The following is a 20,305-nucleotide window of genomic DNA, read 5'->3' on the forward strand; positions in this document are numbered from 1 at the left end:
AGTGATGAATCACGCTTCACCATCTGGTAGTCCAACGGATGAATCTGGGTTTGGCAGATGCCAGGAGAACGCTACCTCCCCGAATGCATAGTGCCAACTTTAAAGTTTGGTAGAGGAGGAATAATGGTCTGGGGCCATTTTTCATGGTTCGAGCTAAGCCCCTTAGTTTCAGTGAAGGGAAATCTCTACAGGATACAATAACATTCTGTGCTTCCAACTTTGCAGCAACAGTTTGGGGAAAGTCTTTTCCTGTTTCAGCATGACAATACCCCTGTGGACAAAGCGAGGTCCATACAGAAATGGTTTGTCGAGATCGGTGTGGAAGAACTTGACTGGCCTGCACAAAGCCCTGACCGCAACCCCATCGAACACCTTTGGGATTAATTGGAGCGCTGACTGCAAGCCAGGCCTGATCACCCAACATTAGTGCCGACCTCACTAATGCTTGTGGCTGAACGGAAGCAAGTCACCCACTAGATGTTGGAACATTGCTGCGAAAGCCTTCCCCGAAGAGTGGAAGCTGTTATAGCAGCAAGGGGGGGAGAAACTCCATATTAATGCCCATGATTTTGGAATGAGATGTTTGGTCATGTACTTTTGGTCATGTAAATGTCACATCGCAATGAAATGACAATAGCTAAATCTTTCTGAACACTTCAAGGAAAACAATCAGAAACCAAATACATCTCAGGCATCTCTTATTCCAGAAAGAAATTGCTATATCTCCTTTTACAAATAAACAAGTCATAATACCAGCCAAAAGAGGAGCTACATGTGTCATACAGATCAGGAGAAACAACTAAATAATTACACTTAAATAAGACATTGTAAAGGCCTCAAAGAGTTAACATTGATAATCACACAGTTAAATCCTCCAATTCACATTGACCATACATAATATACATAGCAGAAGAGAAACAAGACATGAAACAGAATAGTTTAACCCCATTTCCTTCCCAGAGACACTTACAGTACGTACATTATCATTGTGGTTTTGGACCATCATTCAGAATTTCATTGTTTTTGAACATTTAATCAAACTATGTCAAGTTACAGTAGGGAAATTGTTTTAATTTTACTGAAAGTAAAAAATATATATTTTTTAAAGTTACATTTACATTTTGTCTACCAATAACTAAATCTCTTCCATCTACATACATACATACATACATACATACATACATACATACCAATTTCAGGACCTTTTTGCATTTCTTTCAGATGCACTACTACTTCACCACTATTGAGGCTCATGCCTGGGCTAGACGCAGAGCTTCAGGTTTTGCATCCATTTCCCTAGTCATGTAGAAATGAGTGCGGAAAAGCCATTTAAAAACAGGAGCACATTCTCATATGTAGACCTTCTACTCCATTCGGTGGTTTCTATCTCTCTGGGTCTTACATGTGTCTCTCACCATAGTCAGCAGGGATTGAACAGAAACATAACATTCAAACTAAAGACAACCCAATACAATCGGTATTGTATTCTTTTTCAGTCATACAAATAATTTTTGGTACGTGTCAGGTCTTTTTTAAATATTTGTTTTTATACTAAATGTACAATATTAAGAAAATTGGATAAGTCACACCATCATGGACTAGACACAGTTATGTGGTCAGCTTAGTTCTGGTGCATCATGAGTCACCAGTTTTATTATCTTGACCTCTTATTCCCTCCCTAAGAGAGGGGACATAGGAAGCTGAGAGATAGCGTGACATAATTCAGTCAAACCTAATGTCAAAGGAATTGCCCTCATATCAAGTCTGATGAGTGGGTTTAATGAACGAGTGAATGACCATGCATGGTCCAAGCGGTTGTGGTAGCGGCTGAGCGGTCATCGGGGTCTCTTGCGCGTGACGAAGATAAGGACCCTGCGGATGGCGATGAGGCGGTCCTTGAGGAAGGGCATGGCCAGGATGGTGAGCTGGGCACGGTTGTCCAGAGGCAGCACAGCTAACAGCCACCAAGCCCACGCTGGACCACTGGGATTACTCTGGAGGGAGGGATAAATGCAGCCCATTCAATCCCTATATGACATACAAGTGTGATTCTCACCAGGAGAGACGTGTGAGTGTGTGTGTGCACTTGTGCGAAGGTTAGGTTAGTGTCATACCTGTGGGTCAGGGTCCTTCCCGGGTAAGTGTCCAAAGTGGCTAATTATCTGGCTCTTCATGTCATCTTTGAGGGAGGTGAACCAGCCACTGGCCTGGTCGTACACAGATACATAAAGCTTCTGCAGCTCTGCTAGTTCTTGGCCCTCCACCTGACCACAAAATATATAATACAGTTAGCACACAAAGTACACACACAATGGAACAAACACGGTTGGGATGGAAGACTGAGGATCACATACACACTCCAATCATACACATATCAAACACATACAAAAGTGAGGATATGAATATCTATCTAGATCTATCCAAATACCTCTAATGCACTCTTCGTATCCACATACATGCAAAACCTTCCTCACACACAGCATTAGCCAGTACACACCAACACACACACCTTCTTATCCTCCAGGTACTCGATCTTGGCCGTGTTGTATCCGTCTCTCTGGCCGTGGCTCAGCACTTTGAAGCGGGACACTCCAATGGTGTCAACCACGGACCTCCCATCGGGGAAGAACTTGACATCCCGGACCTCCAGCATGCAGCCATAGTCAGCGAAACCCTTCAACTCGTCAGCAATGCACATGCCAAACCGTTTGGTTCCGGTCTCCATGGAGCGGCGGATCATGAGGCGGTAGCATGGTTCGAAGACGTGCAGTGGACAGGGGATGGTGGGGAAGGCCATGGTGCACACAAAGATTGGCACTTCCTGGTTCAAGCTAGGGTGTAAGGAGAGATATGAGATTGGTCAGCGATTAGCTGAAAAAGCAGGACTGTTGAAGTGCAGTTAACTCACTGACGATGCTATTACGTGATTAATTTACCATAAAATCAATGGCTATGTAAAGTGATCAAATCTGTGTTTGTGTGCTAATGCGTGTGTGAGTGCGAAACTCACTTTGACAGTTCCTTCATCTCCTCCTCGTGGATCTTCTTCCTCTCCGCCAGCTCGTCTCCAAGGTAACGCTGCAGCACCTCCTCCATCAGCAGGGTCTTGTTGTACCCTCTAGTGGCCAGATACTGGTATTATATAGAACACAGAGGAATAGGAAGTTACATTCACATTCTATTGGATCCTCCATGTCTCTTGTGAATTCTCCTTTAATTATATATTGTCCCAATATCCTACTTCACTCCCTGTGTCGGAGGAAGCTTTGTGCTAACTTTGTTTTGGTCACGCTAAACCATCCCTCAGACACTCAACAAACACAGAACAGAGATTATATTGTATTACAGACAGCCCTAAACCATCATTTTTCATAATCACCAGGTCTGCCTTAAGCCATCTATCCACATATAAAGTACAGCTACTTCCTGTGTGTGTGTGTTTACCTCTGAGAGGTTCTCTTTGCAGAGAGGGCAATTGGGGTTGTGGTCCAGACAGCGCTCCAGACACTTGAGGCAGAAGGTGTGTCCACAGGGGGTGGTGACGGGCTCATAGAACAGCCTGGAGGAAACACAATAACATAGGCTTTATCAGTTGAAGTAATTGTCAGTATTGACTGAAAATCAAACACTGAGTGGCTAATCGTAAATGCATAATTGTGTGGTGGTTGGTGGTCCCCTTACCTCATACAGAGGGAGCACTCCATATCTCTACTGTCGAGCAGGTCTGCAGCCACTGTCCTCCTCCAGGGGAAAGCAGCAGGAGGGTGAGAGGAGGAATAGGCTTCATCTGGTCTGGGCAGTTTGGAGGGGGCGTTGAAGGCTGGGCTGTCCCCACTATGTCTCCTCTTGAGGCCTCCTGGGGGGGCAGGCAGGGCAGCCAAGACACTGGCCAGGCTCTTGGCGTCTTCTAGCAGAGGCTTCTCAGCTTCACTGCTGGGAGACAGGGGGTGTTTGGAGGAGTAGGAGGGACCCTCACGAGGAGAACTCTTACTCGCACTGAACGCTGGGTCCTGGAGAGGAGAAGAGTTACTAGGAGAAGTAGGTGTGTGGGGAGGTAAGTGTGTGTGTGTGTGTGTGTGTGTGTGTGTGTGTGTGTGTGCCGACCTGAGAGGAGCAGCCAGGCCTCTGTCGGGTAGTGAGGGGGTGTAAAGAGCTGAGCAGGGCGGGGGGCTTGAGGCGGCGAGTGGAGGGACCACCCTGTAGGGGATGTAGGGGAGTGGGCTGACCGTCCTTTTCAAACGCTGACGAGAACAGCTCACTAAGCAGCTACAGAAACACACACTGTCAGTCAATACGCTCATACAATGTCATAGCATTCATAAGTAGCTTATACCCAGAGTTTAAAAGGGAATATGGTGGAAATACAGGACAATGGCTCAAACTAGACAGACTGCCTTGTCATAGTGACAGTACTAGTGGTGGAAAAAGTTCCCAATTGTCATACTTGAGTAAAGTAAAGACACCTTAATAGAAAATGACTCAAGTAAAAGTGAAAGTCACCCAGTAAAATACTACTTGAGTAAAAGTCTAAAAGTATTTGGTTTTAAATATGCTTAAGTATCAAAGTAAAATGTAATACACAAACTAAGCATGTGTGTTTAGTGAGTCCGCCAGATTAGAGCCAGTAGGGGATGTTAATAAGTGTGTGAATTGGACCATTTTCCTGTCCTGCTAAGCATTCAAAATGTAACGAGTACTTTTGGGTTTTAGGGAAAATGTAGTGATGTAAAAAGTTTAAAAATATATAAATAATAAAGTACAGATACCACAAAAAATGACTTAAGTAGTATTTTTACTTAAGAACTTTACACCACCGGACAGTACATATTGCAGTGAATATGTAACTGCAGTGGAGCTACTAAAACAGGCCACAGTGACAGCAGGGGATAGGCCTGGAATAGCTCCCCAGCTAAGACAGCTGGAATGGGGGCATTGCGTCATCACCTAGTGTGGCGCAGAGCAGGATTTAAAACCAAACTAATCCGGTCTGGTAAGCATGGAGACAGATTTACACTGTCATATCGTACATAGTAATACTGCATTTTTATATAATTGTGATGTGACATTAAGGGGCATTACGTTTGTGGTTAAGTCTGTAATTGAAGTAAATGGACAAAAGTTTTTTTGTTTTTTTTTTTAACTTGTGTATTACCTTCTGAGCTTCCAGCTTCACCGTCATCCAATCAGGCTTGAGCGCTACACACATGAAGTACTCCTTTAAGGCCTCATCATTGTAGTTGGCTTTACTCAGGGCTGAGGCCTTGATGTAGTGGGCCTGGGAAAAAAACAGACGAGAGGGTGTTTTGAGTAGGGAAACACCAAAGTGAGTAGGAAATACTGATGGCATTTCAACTACACCTCTAAAGTATATTCAAAACACAGATAATCTAAATATTGTTACAGTGAGCGGCCTAAACGACCTAAGAGAGATAACCATTTAAAAACATGGGAATCTAAGGTAATTCTTGTCATAACCCCTGGGTTATATTTCCAGGGGCTCTTCAACCTGGTCAACATAAGCTCTTCCCTATTGACACTAGTGCCTGGTTTTCAGGTCTATATGATCTATTTTGCATGTCTATCAGCTGCTGTCATTTGCATATTAACATACACAAGCTTGTAGCATCCAATCTCACTTACGAACACACTCAGCAGCATCCAATAATACTTTCACACATACATACAGTCCTGAGCATGTATAGTGTATTGGGTGCTGACTGGGTCAGACTGTGGTTGTGGAGATGTGATGGGTAGTTCATGACACGACTAGAGAAAGGTTAAGACAAGGCCCAGATATACAGAGATCATGTGGTGGTCTAGGTCTACACTCTGCTGGGTTCGGTAGACTGAGTTACATATCCATCTCTCTCACCTTTGGACAGAGAGGTTTGAGTCTGCACAAGCTCTCTGCGTCCTGGATGGCCTGGCTGTAGTTCCTACTGTCCATGTGCAGCTCAGCACGCTGTCCCAGTAGCCTACCTATAGATGGCGCTGTAGAACAGAGAGAACACAGGAAGAATGACAAAATGTCATTTACACCTTTCCACACAGGTACAATGTTGTCAGTGTATACAAGACCACAAAGAACAGTATCAGTTACTATGCAACAATATGTCAACTTATTTAATGTGTCTTTTCTGCAGAAATGTAATGCGACGTTGGATGTTATTCACCCCACACAGTATGAGTAGGGAACACTGGACCAAACCAGAGCATTTCCCTTGAATCAAAATACTGCACCATAGTCGACCATGCAGTCTGTGCCAGGAATTAGGTCTACAATGACATGCAACAACCTTCTGGCTAGTGAGAAGGGGAGGGGAGAGACGAGTGTGTCAACATTCTGATGAATGATTCTGTCCTGTGTGGCTCATTTGGTAGAGCATGCCGTTTGCACTCACTACTACGTTGCTCTGGATAAGAACGTCTGGTAAATTACTAAAATGTAAAAAGTTGAGGCCTTCCGAGAAGCGCGGCGGTCTAAGGCACTGGGGGGGGGGGGGGGGGGGGGGGGGAGGTTGGCCGGCTGGGATGTCCTTGACCCATCACGCTCTAGCAACTCCTTGTGGTGGACTGGGCGCCTGCAGGCTGACTTCAGTCGTCAGTTGAACGGTGTTTCCTCCGACACATTGGTGCGGCTGGCTTCCGTGTTAAGCAGGTGGGTGTTAAGAAGCGAGGTTTGGCGGATCATGTTTTGGAGGACGCATGACTCGACCTTAGCCTCTCCCAAGCTCGTTGGGGAGTTTCAGTGATGAGACAAGATTGTAATTGGATATCACGAAATTAGGGAGAAAAAAGGCGGTATTTTAACATGTAAATGTTTATGAATCTTTGCCTCAGTGGATGATATGACGCCTCTGTGGGTAAAAGCAGTCTGCGTCACCCCCCCCCCCCCCCCCCGACTTAAATAAGCAGGTCAGTAACTGACATTAAAGCAAAAAGAATGGGGTCAGTCAGAGCTTTTGTGCTATGCTGTTGGGCCGGCCTCTACTGAAGAACCAAAGGGCCTCTGACGCTGCCTCGCTCTCATTCCTGACTATGCCTCAATGCTCTCTCTGTAGTAAGGGTCAGCACAGGAGTTTTTTCTAGGGAGTTAGGCTAATTACGGGCCCAAGTTTATCCTGGTAAAACTCAGGTCACAAGGTTGGGGAAAACAACTCCTGGCTATCTATATGGAGTGAACTGTTCAGGGCTGACCTGGTGTTTCAACAGTAAATCAAATCAAATTTTATTGGTCACATACACATGGTTAGCAGATGTTAATGCGAGTGTAGCGAAATGCTTGTGCTTCTAGTTCCGACCATGCAGTAATATCTAACAAGTAGGCTTTAGGAGTGACCTGCATGCCTGCAGCTTGCCTAAAATGAGAAACACATGGAGCATTTTGGGGAAAATAAAACTAACTGGGGCCTGTCTGTGGTTTATACTGTTTTTTCATACAAAAGGGGAGTGAATTTGAAAAACATAAATGAATAATACCTTAACATAACTTAGGAATATTTAAATAGCAGTAGTAGACTACCCTTTGATTTAAAATGTAGTGTATTTTAAAGAGATAAGGGTAATGCATTAATTGTCATGGTATAGCTTTCATAAGAGTCTAACTTTCATCAGGGATTGCAAAAGAGGACTTGTTTTTACTGGGTTAAATAATGGCCATATTGCAGGTGATGCCACTCGAGGAGATACAAGCAACTTATTCTACCATTTGAAACACAGGCCGTCATGCTGTATTACATATACAGCATGACGGATGAATGCCAAAAACTTAGGAAGAGGCCAACAAGCGCCATGACAACAGCAAACAAACCCCATGCAAGAATCCATTACGGAATTGTTTGCACACACAACTCCCTATGCAACACGATCTCACCGATGGAATGAAATAACAGATGCCATAACGTACCACATTGCATTTTGATTGTGTTTGGAGCAAATAATATGCTACAATTACCAAACGCCAATATACTAATGGACTTGTACATGGTTTGAAATACGGTTACATTTAAAATCAGAAATAAATGCAAAACTAAATGAATGTTTAAAAAACAGGTCTCTTTCTGTAGCAGCATTATATCATCTTAGAAATCATATGCTGGATCACCTGGTAACCAAATTACTTTCTTTGACCTGGTGTAAAAAGGGCACTAATGGAGAGTAACTGTAGTCTTGCTAACACCAGCCTCTCATCGTCCTTGCAGCTGGCTGTGTAGACACATGGGTCACGTGTCTGCCAGGCTAGCGTAACATGCTGACCACACTGCCCGTGTTGCAAAATAAATGTACACATACATGTTATTCAATCATTTCATCCAAACTGCTAACGAGCGTCTGCGTAGCCAGGCGCTAAAATTGAACGTGGTTCCATTTGAAGCTTGATGCCCTGAAAGTCCCACCTCCTTATTGTTTTTTTTGGAGCATATACCCACGTGGGTGATTGAAAGATGAACTGAGTTAAACAGTCCAGTCAAAGTTGGTTGCCAAACGCTATATAAAGTCCACAGAATAATAAGACTGAAGGATGAGAGATTACTATTAACTAATTAGGTTTCCACTTTACCTGAGGATTCATTGTTGGAGTAGAGAACACACGATTTTGTGTGACTCAAAATGGGTGAAAATTCTACAAAGATCCAGAAAAAAAGACCTTGTGCATTTCAGGGAAAATAACAACCCAATGTTTATATCCCAAGACAAATTAGCTATCAACAGCAAGCTAGCTAGCTAAATGTTTCATGTTCTTCGACCTGTCCCCAACTTAATATAGTTGGTTGAGAGTTCTGCTCCTAGTGTGGATGGACAAAATCAACATGCTCGTGCCGGGTCTAGTCAGCATGTAACATGCTGATCACACTGCCTGCGCAAGACTTGCAAAATAAATTTACACATACATGTTATCATTTCATCAGCATGCTAGCTAAATGTCCATGAATGTTTCATGTGTTTCGACCTGTCGCCAAAAATAACACTGAACAAAAATATAAATGCAACATACAATTTCTAAGATTTTACTGAGTTAGATTTCCTTACACTGTATGAACTGTATCAATTGAAATAAATTCATAAGGCCTAAATCTATGGATTTCACATGACTGGGAATAGAAATATTCATCTTTTGGTTACAGATACATTAAAAAAAAGGTACGGCCGTGGATCAGAAAACCAGTCAGTATCTGGTGTGACCACCATTTGCCTCATGCAGCTTGACTAATTTCCTTCGCATAGAGTTGATCAGGCTGTTGATTGTGTCCTGTGGAATGTTGCCCCATTCCGCTTCAATGACTGTGCGAAGTTGCTGGATATTGACGGGAACAGGAAAACCCTGTCGTACACGTCAATACAGAGCATCCCAAACATGCTCAACGGGTGACATTTCTGGTGAGTATGCAGGCCATGGAAAAACTGGAATATTTTCAGCTTCCAGGAATTGTGTAGATCCTTGTGACATGGGGCCATGCATTACCATGCTAAACCATGAGGTAGCGGATGAATGGCACAACAATGGATCTCGTCACAGTATCTCGGTGCATTCAACTTTCCATCGACAAAATGCAATTGTGTTGCTTGTCCATAGCTTCTGCCTGCCCATACCATAACCCCAGCTAACCGCCCTCCCACACGCCATCTGTCCGGTACAGTTGAAACAGGTGTTCATCTGTGAAGAGCACACTTCTCCAGCGTGCCAGTGGCCATTGAATGTGAGCATTTGCCAACTGAAGTTGGTTACGACCCTGGTGAGGATGACGAGCACACAGATGACCTTAACCGAGATGGTTTCTGAAAGTTTGTGCAGAAATTCTTTGGTTGTGCAAACCCAGTTTCATCAGCTTTTCAGATTTCTGATCTCAGACAATACTGCAGGTGAAGAAGCCAGATGTGGAGGTCTTGGGCTGGATTGGTTAGACGTGGTCTGCGGTTGTGAGGCCAGTTGGACGTCCAGCCAAATTCTCTAAAACAACATTGAGTCAGCTTATGGTATAGAAATTAACATTAAATTATCTGGGAACAGCTTTGGTGGACATTCTTGCAGTCAGCATGACAATTGCTCACTCCCTCAAAACTTAAGACATCTGTGGCATTGTGTTGTGTGACAAAAGTGCACATTTTAGAGTGGCTTTTTATTGTCCCCAGCACTTTACATGTTGCAATAACTTTTTTGTTCAGAATAGATGATGCATCATGGGTGAATAAAACTGTTTAAATAATTATTGAAGTTTTTACAGCAACTTGAAAAAGTGTTACTTAATGAGAAGGATGTACGCAGACACCATTTTTAGATAATAGATATTATAGTTTCATGTAAGCCTCAACTAGTATAACACTGATATGATTTACAGAAGAAACTGCAGCAACATTGTGTTTTATGCAAATAAATTCATTTTTTTTTAAGTAATATTGCGTAAAATAACCAGAGAATTTAATTCAGATGCATTTCTGTAATGAGAATTTACAAAATTCAGGCAAAAATGTAAAATGTCTTTAAAATAAGACACTGTGTCAAACTAGGCATCTTAGTCTCCAGAATGAGTTAATTGTTGCAGATGCATCATGTTTTTCAAACTCAATTTTCTACTGCCATGGTTGAAACTGAGAATCACCCCAATGTTGATTTAAAGACTACATCTACATAGGTTAAGGATGTGCCACTTATTTTGGCTGCCATGGCCTCTCTGCTCCAGAGACCATGGCGCCTAAGGCAGGTTGACATTTATTGTCATGAATCTTGCTCTGGAGGCAGAGCAATTTTCACTAGATGGGCCAGCTGCTAAATCAAAATTAGCTATATCATAGAAAGTCTAGAAAACAAGAATTTGCTTTTTGGCTTTAAATGTGCCAAATGCTAGCTAGTGACCACTCTGCAGAGCTGCCTCCAGGTCAAGATTCATGACAAATGCTGACATGCTTACATCCAATAATGTAATATGTCCCAATAAAAGGCCTACATACTCTACATAACCAGAGGAAAAGACAACATGTAGTCCAGTCATTTTTAATTTAACAGCATAACCATTATTAAATAAATCTATGGGGTATGTGACTCAGGGTAGAAATGTGGGTTTGGTAATAAAGGGGGGTGGGGCTACTCGGTTTATGAAAGGATTTCTTCGAGAACTGAAATGGGTACAGTGTCACCCACTATCGGTGACACAATGTAACCTTTATTTAACTAGGCAAGTCACAATGCGGAGTAGTGAAAAGTAGGTCATCTAGACTCCCAGATATTTGGTTTTAAATAGGTAAAAGGGAAACATAAAATACACAATCTGTTCTAAAACATGAATTCGACAATTGCTTATTCAAACTTACTGTAAACGTTACATTATCTTACCCTGTTCTATGGCTTTGTTGTATTTGTCCAGGGCATCAGTGTAATCGTGCTTCTTTCGTGAGACCTCACCTTCTATCCAATGTCTCCTGGCTTTACTTTCAGAGTCGAAACATTTATCCAACAAACTACTGAGAATGACATTTACTCTAAACCCAACGGACAGGATCTGTCCGTCTTTTTTGTTCAGTTTATGTTTGCATTGTATGCAGTCTTTAACAGTTTCATCTTCTAAACAATGTTTGCAAAACGTATGGCCGCACTCCAAGGTGGTTGGTTCTGACAGTAAACACCTACACAGGCGACATGAAAACAAGTCCAAGGGTTCTTCCTCAAACGTCCCATCGGCCTCAACCTCATCGTTTCCATTCCCACTATTATGAGAACTCGTTGCCTTCGAATTAATGTTTAACGTTAGCTCCTTCTCGCGAAGAGTCCGTGCTATGTTTTCAACCAGAAGCTGCAATTCGCCTGGCCGAAGTTCGCCAATGTTGGCCGCGGTGCAGTACGAGTCAAGCGCCTCTGCTATCCGCCCGGTCTGAGCCAAAGCGTCAGCTTTGCGCAAACAGAGGCCCCGGTCTGGATGCTGGAGGTCCGCCAGCTGAGAACTATAGATCTCCGCAGCAAGGTCGTAGTCACCTGCCCGGTTTGCTTCCTCTGCCACCTCGAGCATTTCAGGGCATATACCCGCTGCTCCAGGGTTGTATACCGGGTGGACAAACTGCGCCGACTGGTGAGATTGGATTACCGTCTCCATGTTCATCTCGGAATATTACACATAGCAAACTGTGTTCAAAAACACTCCTCACAAAACGTCTTCAGACTAACGTTATAAGGTCACATGTGCCATCGTGAAAGACTCCTGTCGTTTTCCAAGAGAAGAGCTGGTTAGGCCTCGTTCCGCGACAGCCGAATAGAAAATGCACCAACTGGTGACTCCTAAAATGTCGAAATAGTTTGTATGTAGACTTCAGACTATAACGTCGCATGTGCCATAGTGAGCGATTCGTGTCGTTTTCCAAGTGAAGAGCTGGTTAGGCCTCATTACACGACAGCCGAATAGAATACGCACCAAGCATTTGCTAAAATGTCAAATTAGTTTGTATGTAGACTGACCGTTTTTAAAAACCGATATATTCGGACTCTGTGTTACAGCACCGTAATGCCTAATTACCTACCCAGCTGTGCTGAATAAACCAGTAGTAATTCACGAACTGAGGAAGTAGACGTCGAGTCACTCCTCTTGTTTGGCTGACAACGGCGTTACGCCTCCCCAAATAACAGCAAGTAACGCTAGGTATGTACTTCTAGTCAGCTAAACATTGTTGCAACTCAAATCCTTCATCGGAGGTTGGCAGACTTTAAGTCATTAGATGGCATAATTACGGTTTCCTGGGAGTAACGTTCTGTAGAGCAAAGTTCCGAGTGCAATTTCACGTTCTGTTTTTATGTAAGACCTGAAACAACCCAATTAATTTCCCTAGCAGGCTAACCTCTCGCGCTCACTGTGGCTGGAAAGCTTAGTTCGTTTCTCTGCCCGGGTCTTGACGTTCAAACTTTTCTTGTTCGGTTATAACAATTCCTGCCAAAATACTATTAAAATGAAAGTATCTGGTCCTCGCCGTACTCCATACTGTTGTTCAGTTAGCGACTTCAAATTCAGCTGTGATGATTCGCCAAACAAAGCGCAGGGAAGCACGTGATCGTAACTGTGAAACGTTATTGGTCCATTAAATGGCTCGCTTGTATAACATATCAACATTGCGTAACCACTTAACGTCAGTGTAGATCGCTGCGCACTGTTCATGTAACAACCTGACATTTATCATCGTTACACTATGTTTTAGAGAAATATATCTGACTAGAGAGACTATCCAGGTATGGTAATAGACTACCTAGACCTAGTTGTTTCATCTTCATTAGAAATGCACTGGTTATATCACTGTTCTGAGGGGGAGGGGGGTGCATTGTTTTATGTAATCCTTTATATAAGAAGCAGAGCTAGAATTACCCTTACATTTGTTTGAGAACACTGCCAAAACATATTGCAGTGATTTAAAAGACACAGAAAACAGCAAAAGGTTATTGCTTTAGATAAAGAAAATGATGTCCAAAATGATATACAGTACCTCTCAAATGTAATGTAGGCAGCGGGCTATCTGTTGAAGAATTTGTGCAATCTGAAAAAAGCTTTGTCATTCTTATACTCTTGGCATATGGATTTGTATATATATATTTTTTTCAATGTCTATCATACTGAGTGTAATCCTATCCTTTGAAAATGTGGGCAGAATTACTGGTGGATGTCAGAAACTTTTGCCATTATTCAATATGATAAATATGATGACAAGAATATGTCCACCTCAGGTAGCAGGCTACTACTAAGTAGCTACAAATAAGGACACAAATCATCATATCTCAGAGTCAATGTGTAATTAATGTGGATGACTCTCCCTAACTATCTCTTCCTCTCTCCAACTCTCAGCCAGGTAACAATGTTTATGTAATTTCAAAGTTGCATAAGGATGACCTCAGCTTTTATGATGACTCACATCTCCCAACATTTCACACACTTATGATGCTGCTACTCTACCAATCTTAATGAGGGGATGGTTTAAACTTATCAAAGAAAATAGAAATTCGGGCATTAACAATCACAGGGAAGATAAATCCTTTATCTTTAAGAAAACATGTTTTGTTTTAAGGTTATATGACACAGATGTTGCACTCCTCAGGGTAAACTCATTACTTCTCTCATTTTGTATGACCTGTCTAGTCTATGACACAATCCATCCGTCATAGGAAGGAACACAGTGTTCCCTGTTAAGGAGGTCTATTGCTCACGTCTGGTGAAATAGCTAGGATTATTTTCATGTTATGTACTGTATAACGATGTATAACAGTTTTATAACAGGGCACACAAACTCAGACAAAGGCAAAAGCAGAACAGGCCTTTAGGGTCGCCTCTGGTCAGTATGCATGCAGAAGTCAGAGAGGTGAAGGAAAGCCCAAACCTCCGCTACAAGAACCATTTAATCCCCGTAGCACAATAATCCAGGGCCAACCTGAGATTCTGGTTAAGAAGAGTAGTCCATAGGTTTCCCCTAAGGAAGAAACTCACTATTATATGCATTTCACCACATTCATCACAGTTAAGTAATGAGTATTTACACAGTATCTCATGAGTCACCATGACTACTGTAGTAATGTTATAAGAGGCTGACATAAGAGTTAGATGTCATAATAGTTGGCATAAAGTAATGCCAAGAGGTGCTGAACTTGTTTGAGCAAAGTGGCAGATTTGAACCAGTAATATAGTTGGGGTTATTGACCATATCATTTACTGGTATTTGGAGACCACAAACACAGAACAGGTCTTTTACATTGTCAGGATAATGTAGGATGTTTATACCTACACTCTTTGTGAAAAAAAGGTGCTATCTAGAACCTAAAAGGGTTATTCGGCTGCCCCAATAAGATATCCATTTGAATAAACCCTTTTTGGTTCCAGGTAGAACCCTTTCCATAGAGGGTTCCACATGGAACCCAAAGAAATTATACCTGGAACCAAAAAGGATTCTCCTATGGGGACAGCCGAATAACCCTTTGTAGCCCTTTTTTCAAAGTATTAAGAAAAAATGAAAAATACATTTGGGGAAAGTCCCAGCTGCCACTTACCTAGAATTAAAAAACAATCTGGAGCATCAGACAGGAAAGTTGTTCGCTTGGCATACCTGTTTGGGTAAAACAGTGATAATACAATACTAACTAATTTGCCCTTCCCTAACACTTTATGCAAGGTTCATCATCTATGTTGTGTGGATGACGTATTATACTGTATAGATTCGATTTAAATAACGCTTTTGTACCAACTGAGGTACTCAAAGCACTTTAGATAGTACGAGGGGAAATCACCTCACCCACCTCCATTTTTGTGACACAACGCTCATCACCCATCAGGTGAGAAGTGATATGCCAATTAGAAATGAGGGGGATGATTAGGTAGCCTTGATGGAATGGGGCTAGGTTGGGAATTTAGCCAGGACAACAGGGTTAACACCCCTACTCTTAAGATAAGTGCCATTTTTAATGCCCAGAGAGTTAGCACAACCATTTAACATCCCATCCAAAAGACTGCACCCTACACAGGGCAAGGGTGGTATGCTGCTGGCAATTCTCTTAAGTCATAAGTCAAACTAATCACAACCTTTTTACTATTTGTATTTACTACAAACACATCAAACTTCTAAATTATATTTCATGACAATAAGAAAACACATATCCTTTGGAATACATATTTACAGATGTAGAAACCTAAGGCAGTGACAAGTCACTGGTTTATATTGCCCATCTTGAAATACCAGTCAAATACATTTAACATGTAATATCATTAGAAATAGGCATAGAACAAGTCTGAAGTTTATACAGTCCATCATAACAGGCTAGACCATCTAATCAATCAGTTCTTCTACACAATGCTAACCTGTGGAGATCAGGGCCCGTATCCACAAAGCATCAGAGTAGGAGTGCTGATCCAGGATCTGTCCCCATAATCTTATTCACTATGATTTAAAAAGGCAAAAATGATTCTAGATCAGCAGAGATCCACAGCTGTAGTTCTGTGGGGTAAAAGTAAATAAAAAGTCCCCTTTCTATCGACATTTTATACTGGCACAATGTTAAAAACTGAAACATTAACATACAATAAAAAGGTACACACATGTGTGTATTAAACTAGCCTGCAAATGGATAAAATAAATTCACAAAATAATTTTGAGTATAATGGGTTCCCTGTGTTTGGTTTTAGTATGCTGCCATTGCCCTGAAATTGAGAAGTCTCACGATCAGATTTAAAAAGCAACGGTGTGATCAAGGTGTGCTGGAAAACAGCTTCAGATAGTGGACAGTCCGTGTCCACTAACAATTGCTGATGAATCCTCTGACATCTTCAAAGACTGCTGTACTATAGTCTGTGTTATAGGCAACTTTACCATACATCAATGGTTTTGGTAATAGTCCGAAACAAAGAAAGAACAGGGCAAATCTGAAAGGAAAGGGGTGAGGCCTCATCCGCATGGTTTTTGATAAAGCTGTTCCTAGACAATCTCTCAGTTGTTTAGTTCCGTGAGAGATGCAATCACCACCTCCCCCTGAAGATATAATGTTTATAACTAGGGTCTTGTTGTTGAGCTTAAGAAGCAAACAGGGCTATGGGAGAACAACAGTCATGTTGGTTTTGCACTTATTTAGCCTCGACTTGCCAGCCGTGACCACTTGATGAGGTGATTAGCCAGGGTTGGAATATGCCTTCAGTGGCTACACGTGATGTGACCACTTGATGAGGTGATTAGCCAGGGTTGGGATATGCCTTCTGTGGCTACACGTGACGGTCAGGTCTGGTAACTAGGCTGACAGAGGCTTGAGGCTGAAGAAAGCTATACTTCCTCTAATGGCTTAGTTCAATCAAACCTGCACTCCAGTATTTGCCCATTAGCTATTTTTCCCATTGACAAATAAAATGACAGATTTTACATTAAAAACATTCTACCACCAGCCCAGTTAGATACCCTCACAGGTAGATACTGTACTTCCAGAATACAATCTATTTTTCTCTCTCTCTCGCTCCCAGGAAGTGAAGGCTTAGCCACCGGTGCATTGTTCTGGCCCCATGTAATCCCCTCTAATCAAGGCTATGCCTATTTCATTGCATAATTTCTTCAGCAAGATTTATTTGGATTTGTGGAATGCCATTGACATAGTTATTGTTTTGATTGTCATTGACTGCAATGTAATTGAATTGACACTACATATGACAATTATATATTTTATTTTAAACAGAATTTCTTCAATCTCCGTTTATTATTTTTTTATTGCTTGTCACTACTAATGTGAATGGGATTTTTTGGGATTGCGGTGGCATTTGGGCATGGCAATTTGGGGGAAATTAACTTATTTAAAAATATATAGAGTACCAGCCAAAAGTTTGGACATACCTATTCATTCCAGGAATATCTTTATTTTTTACTATTATCTACAATAACACATGTGGAATCATGCTGTAACCAAAAAGTGTTAAACAAATCAAAATATATTTTATATTTGAGATTCTTCAAAGTAGCCACCCTTTGCCTTGATGACAGCTTTGCACACTCTTGGCATTCTCTCAACCAGCTTCATGAGGAAGTCACCTGGAATGCATTTCAATTAACAGGTGTGCCTTGTTAAAAGTTCATTTGTGGAATTTCTTTCCTTCTTAATGCGTTTGAGCCAATCAGTTGTGTTGTGACAAGGTAGGGGTGGTATACAGAAGATTAGCCCTATTTGGTAAAAGACCAAGTCCATATTATGGCAAGAACAGCTCAAATAAGCAAAGAGAAACGACAGTCCATTATAACTTTAAGACATGAAGGTCAGTTAATCCGGAAAATGTTAAGAACTTTGAAAGTTTCGTCAAGCGCAGTCGCAAAAACCCTCAAGCGCTATGATGAAACTGGCTCTCATGAGGACCGCCACAGGAATGGAAGACCCAGAGTTACCTCTGCTGCAGAGGATAAGTTCATTAGAGTTAACTGCACCTCAGATTGCAGCCCAAATAAATGCTTCACAGAGTTCAAGTAACAGACACATCTCAACATCAACTGTTCAGAGGATTTTTGCTTCTAACCGCCGTGCCTTTGTGAGACGCAGAGTAGGTGAACTGATGATCTCCGCATGTGTGGTTCCCACCGTGAAGCATGGAGTAGGAGGTGTGATGGTGTGGGGGTGCTTTGCTGGGGACACTGTCTGTGATTTATTTAGAATTCAAGGCACACTTAACTAACATGATTACCACAGCATTCTGCAGCGATACACCATCCCATCTGGTTTGCGCTTAGTGGTATTATCATTTGTTTTTCAACAGGACAATGACCCAACACAAGGGTAAGGGCTGTTTGACCAAGAGGAGATTGATGGAGTGCTGCTTCAGATTACCTGGCCTCCACAATCACCCGACCTCAACCCAATTGAGATGGTTTGGGATGAGTTGGACCGCAAAGTGAAGGAAAAGCAGCCAACAAGTGTTCAGCATTTGTGGGAACTCCTTCAAGACTGTTGGAAAAGCATTCCAGATGAAGCTGGTTGAGAGAATGCCAAGATTGTGCAGAGCTGTCATCAAGGCAAAGGGTGGCCACCTTGAATAATCTAAAATATATTTTGATTTGTTTAACACTTTTTGCTTACTACATGATTCCATATGTGTTAATTCATAGTTTTGATGTCTTCACTATTATTCTACAATGTAAAAAATAGTCAAAATAAAGAAAATTCCTTGAATGAGTAGGTGTGTACAAACTTTTGACTGGTACTGTTTTTATATATTTAAATGTACTTGGGTACATATTCCCATACAAAGTCAACCAGTATGGCAGCTTAATTTTAAGCTTTTTTTGACAATTATGATAACATTGGGCCACCAGTAATAGGTGTAACACCAATGATGAAATTATCGGTAATTTAGGATTTAATTTTCTTGAATGGAGGCCACAGATGCTCAAATCTAAGGTCATTAACCCATTACAAGACATTTACTCACTAATACCAATTACATAACACTTAGAGACACATAATATATTTGTAAAAAGAAAAAAAAGTGATCTACAATATATTAAATATTTTTGTTTACATTGTAGCATTCAAGATAATAGATATCAACGGGGACAAGCCAATTTGCTTACCTTCAGAACTTTAAACAATGCATAAACACCAAGTTTTGCACGATAAAGGACTTGCATTATGTTTTATCATCAACAGTTCAATATTAACAAAAACATGTATGATGTGTAATTATTTTACATTTTTAAATGTTTTTCAGGGTTGCAAAAGAGAGAGATGCAAATGCCTACGCAATTCAACAACAACCCATATTTGTTATTGGGCATAATACCATTTCTTTCTTCTGTAATTCACTCAATTGAGGGAGTGAATACATACAATGTTCTTTTACGGTTGTCCATTTCCCCAGTCCGTTTCACCACATGCAGTCCCAGCTGGACGAGGTAACTGGCACCGCATGTCCCTGTTCTCTCTCTATGATCACCTGTTAGATTCTTTCCAACCTGCAGCACGGTCTCCTCACCTCCACCACGTGCAGCACAGCACGTGGCAGTCAGGGTATCATTAAAGAACACAGCCTCCCAGTCCTCCTGCCTGTGTTTCACTGAGGTTATGAAAGAAAACGCTACAGCAAAACATCCACAACAACCATCTATCACACTGAGGGGCTGAGTGGGATGATTGTTTAATGAGTTCTTCTCTCTCAGACTCATGCAGGCACACACACACATACACACAGCTGCAGTCAGGGGGTTTAGAGTGCTCATGGTGTTGTTGCTATGGCAGCAGTGTTCAGTTGATCCCCAGCGTAGCAGGTGTCAAAAATAAACCTAATTTTATATTATGCCTTATTCTATCCAGGTAAAATTGCAACACATTATCCTTGAGAATGACACATCAAATGCTCATCAATTTTACAAACCCTTTTTCCATTCCCTTGAGCATTTAGAGGTAATTGTATTTCCTGCAAAAGTTATCATTATAAACTGTGACGTATGTTTGTGTCTATAGGCTACATGTTTTGTACTGGTGTTGACTATCTCAACCTCCTCAGAGCAAAATAGCATGGTCCATTTTGATATAATCTGTGTAATCTAAATTCATTAAAAGCGCAGTTTTCCTGTTGTCGTGTGTGGATGACGTAGGCTGTAATAGGTTCATCAATGATTCACACTATGTATTGCCTATAGTCTCTTCTTACACTATAAATATACATTTATGTGGAGACCCCTTCAAATTTGTGGATTCGGCTATTTCAGCCACACCCGTTGCTGACAGGTGTATAAAATCGAGCACACCGCCATGCAATCTCCATAGACAAACATTGGCAGTCGAATGGCCTTACTGAAGAGCTCAGTGACTTTCAACGTGGCACCGTCATAGGAT

The 20,305-nt window shown here is 41.7% G+C and overlaps 1 protein-coding gene across 3 annotated transcripts; it reads right to left on the bottom strand.

Moving 5' to 3' along the window:
- Window positions 1-681: 681 nt before the first annotated feature.
- LOC115161019 (LON peptidase N-terminal domain and RING finger protein 2) lies at window positions 682-13,004 on the bottom strand. 3 transcript variants are annotated; one of them, XM_029711680.1, is made up of 10 exons: window positions 11,330-13,004; window positions 5,873-5,991; window positions 5,153-5,275; window positions 4,105-4,266; window positions 3,682-4,010; window positions 3,445-3,559; window positions 3,011-3,132; window positions 2,510-2,831; window positions 2,115-2,264; window positions 682-1,994 (listed from the first exon to the last, which is right to left on the bottom strand). In XM_029711680.1, exons 1-10 carry the CDS (start codon window positions 12,087-12,089, stop codon window positions 1,836-1,838), a joined length of 2,361 nt encoding a protein of 786 aa, XP_029567540.1. In that variant the 5' UTR covers window positions 12,090-13,004; the 3' UTR covers window positions 682-1,835. The 3 variants fall into 3 exon arrangements, with proteins under 3 accessions (XP_029567540.1, XP_029567542.1, XP_029567541.1); XM_029711682.1 differs by having other exon boundaries at window positions 12,820-13,003; XM_029711681.1 differs by having other exon boundaries at window positions 12,505-13,003.
- Window positions 13,005-20,305: the final 7,301 nt, after the last annotated feature.

The sequence above is a fragment of the Salmo trutta genome, chromosome 24, assembly GCF_901001165.1.
Source record: "Salmo trutta chromosome 24, fSalTru1.1, whole genome shotgun sequence".
Lineage (NCBI taxonomy): Eukaryota > Metazoa > Chordata > Actinopteri > Salmoniformes > Salmonidae > Salmo > Salmo trutta.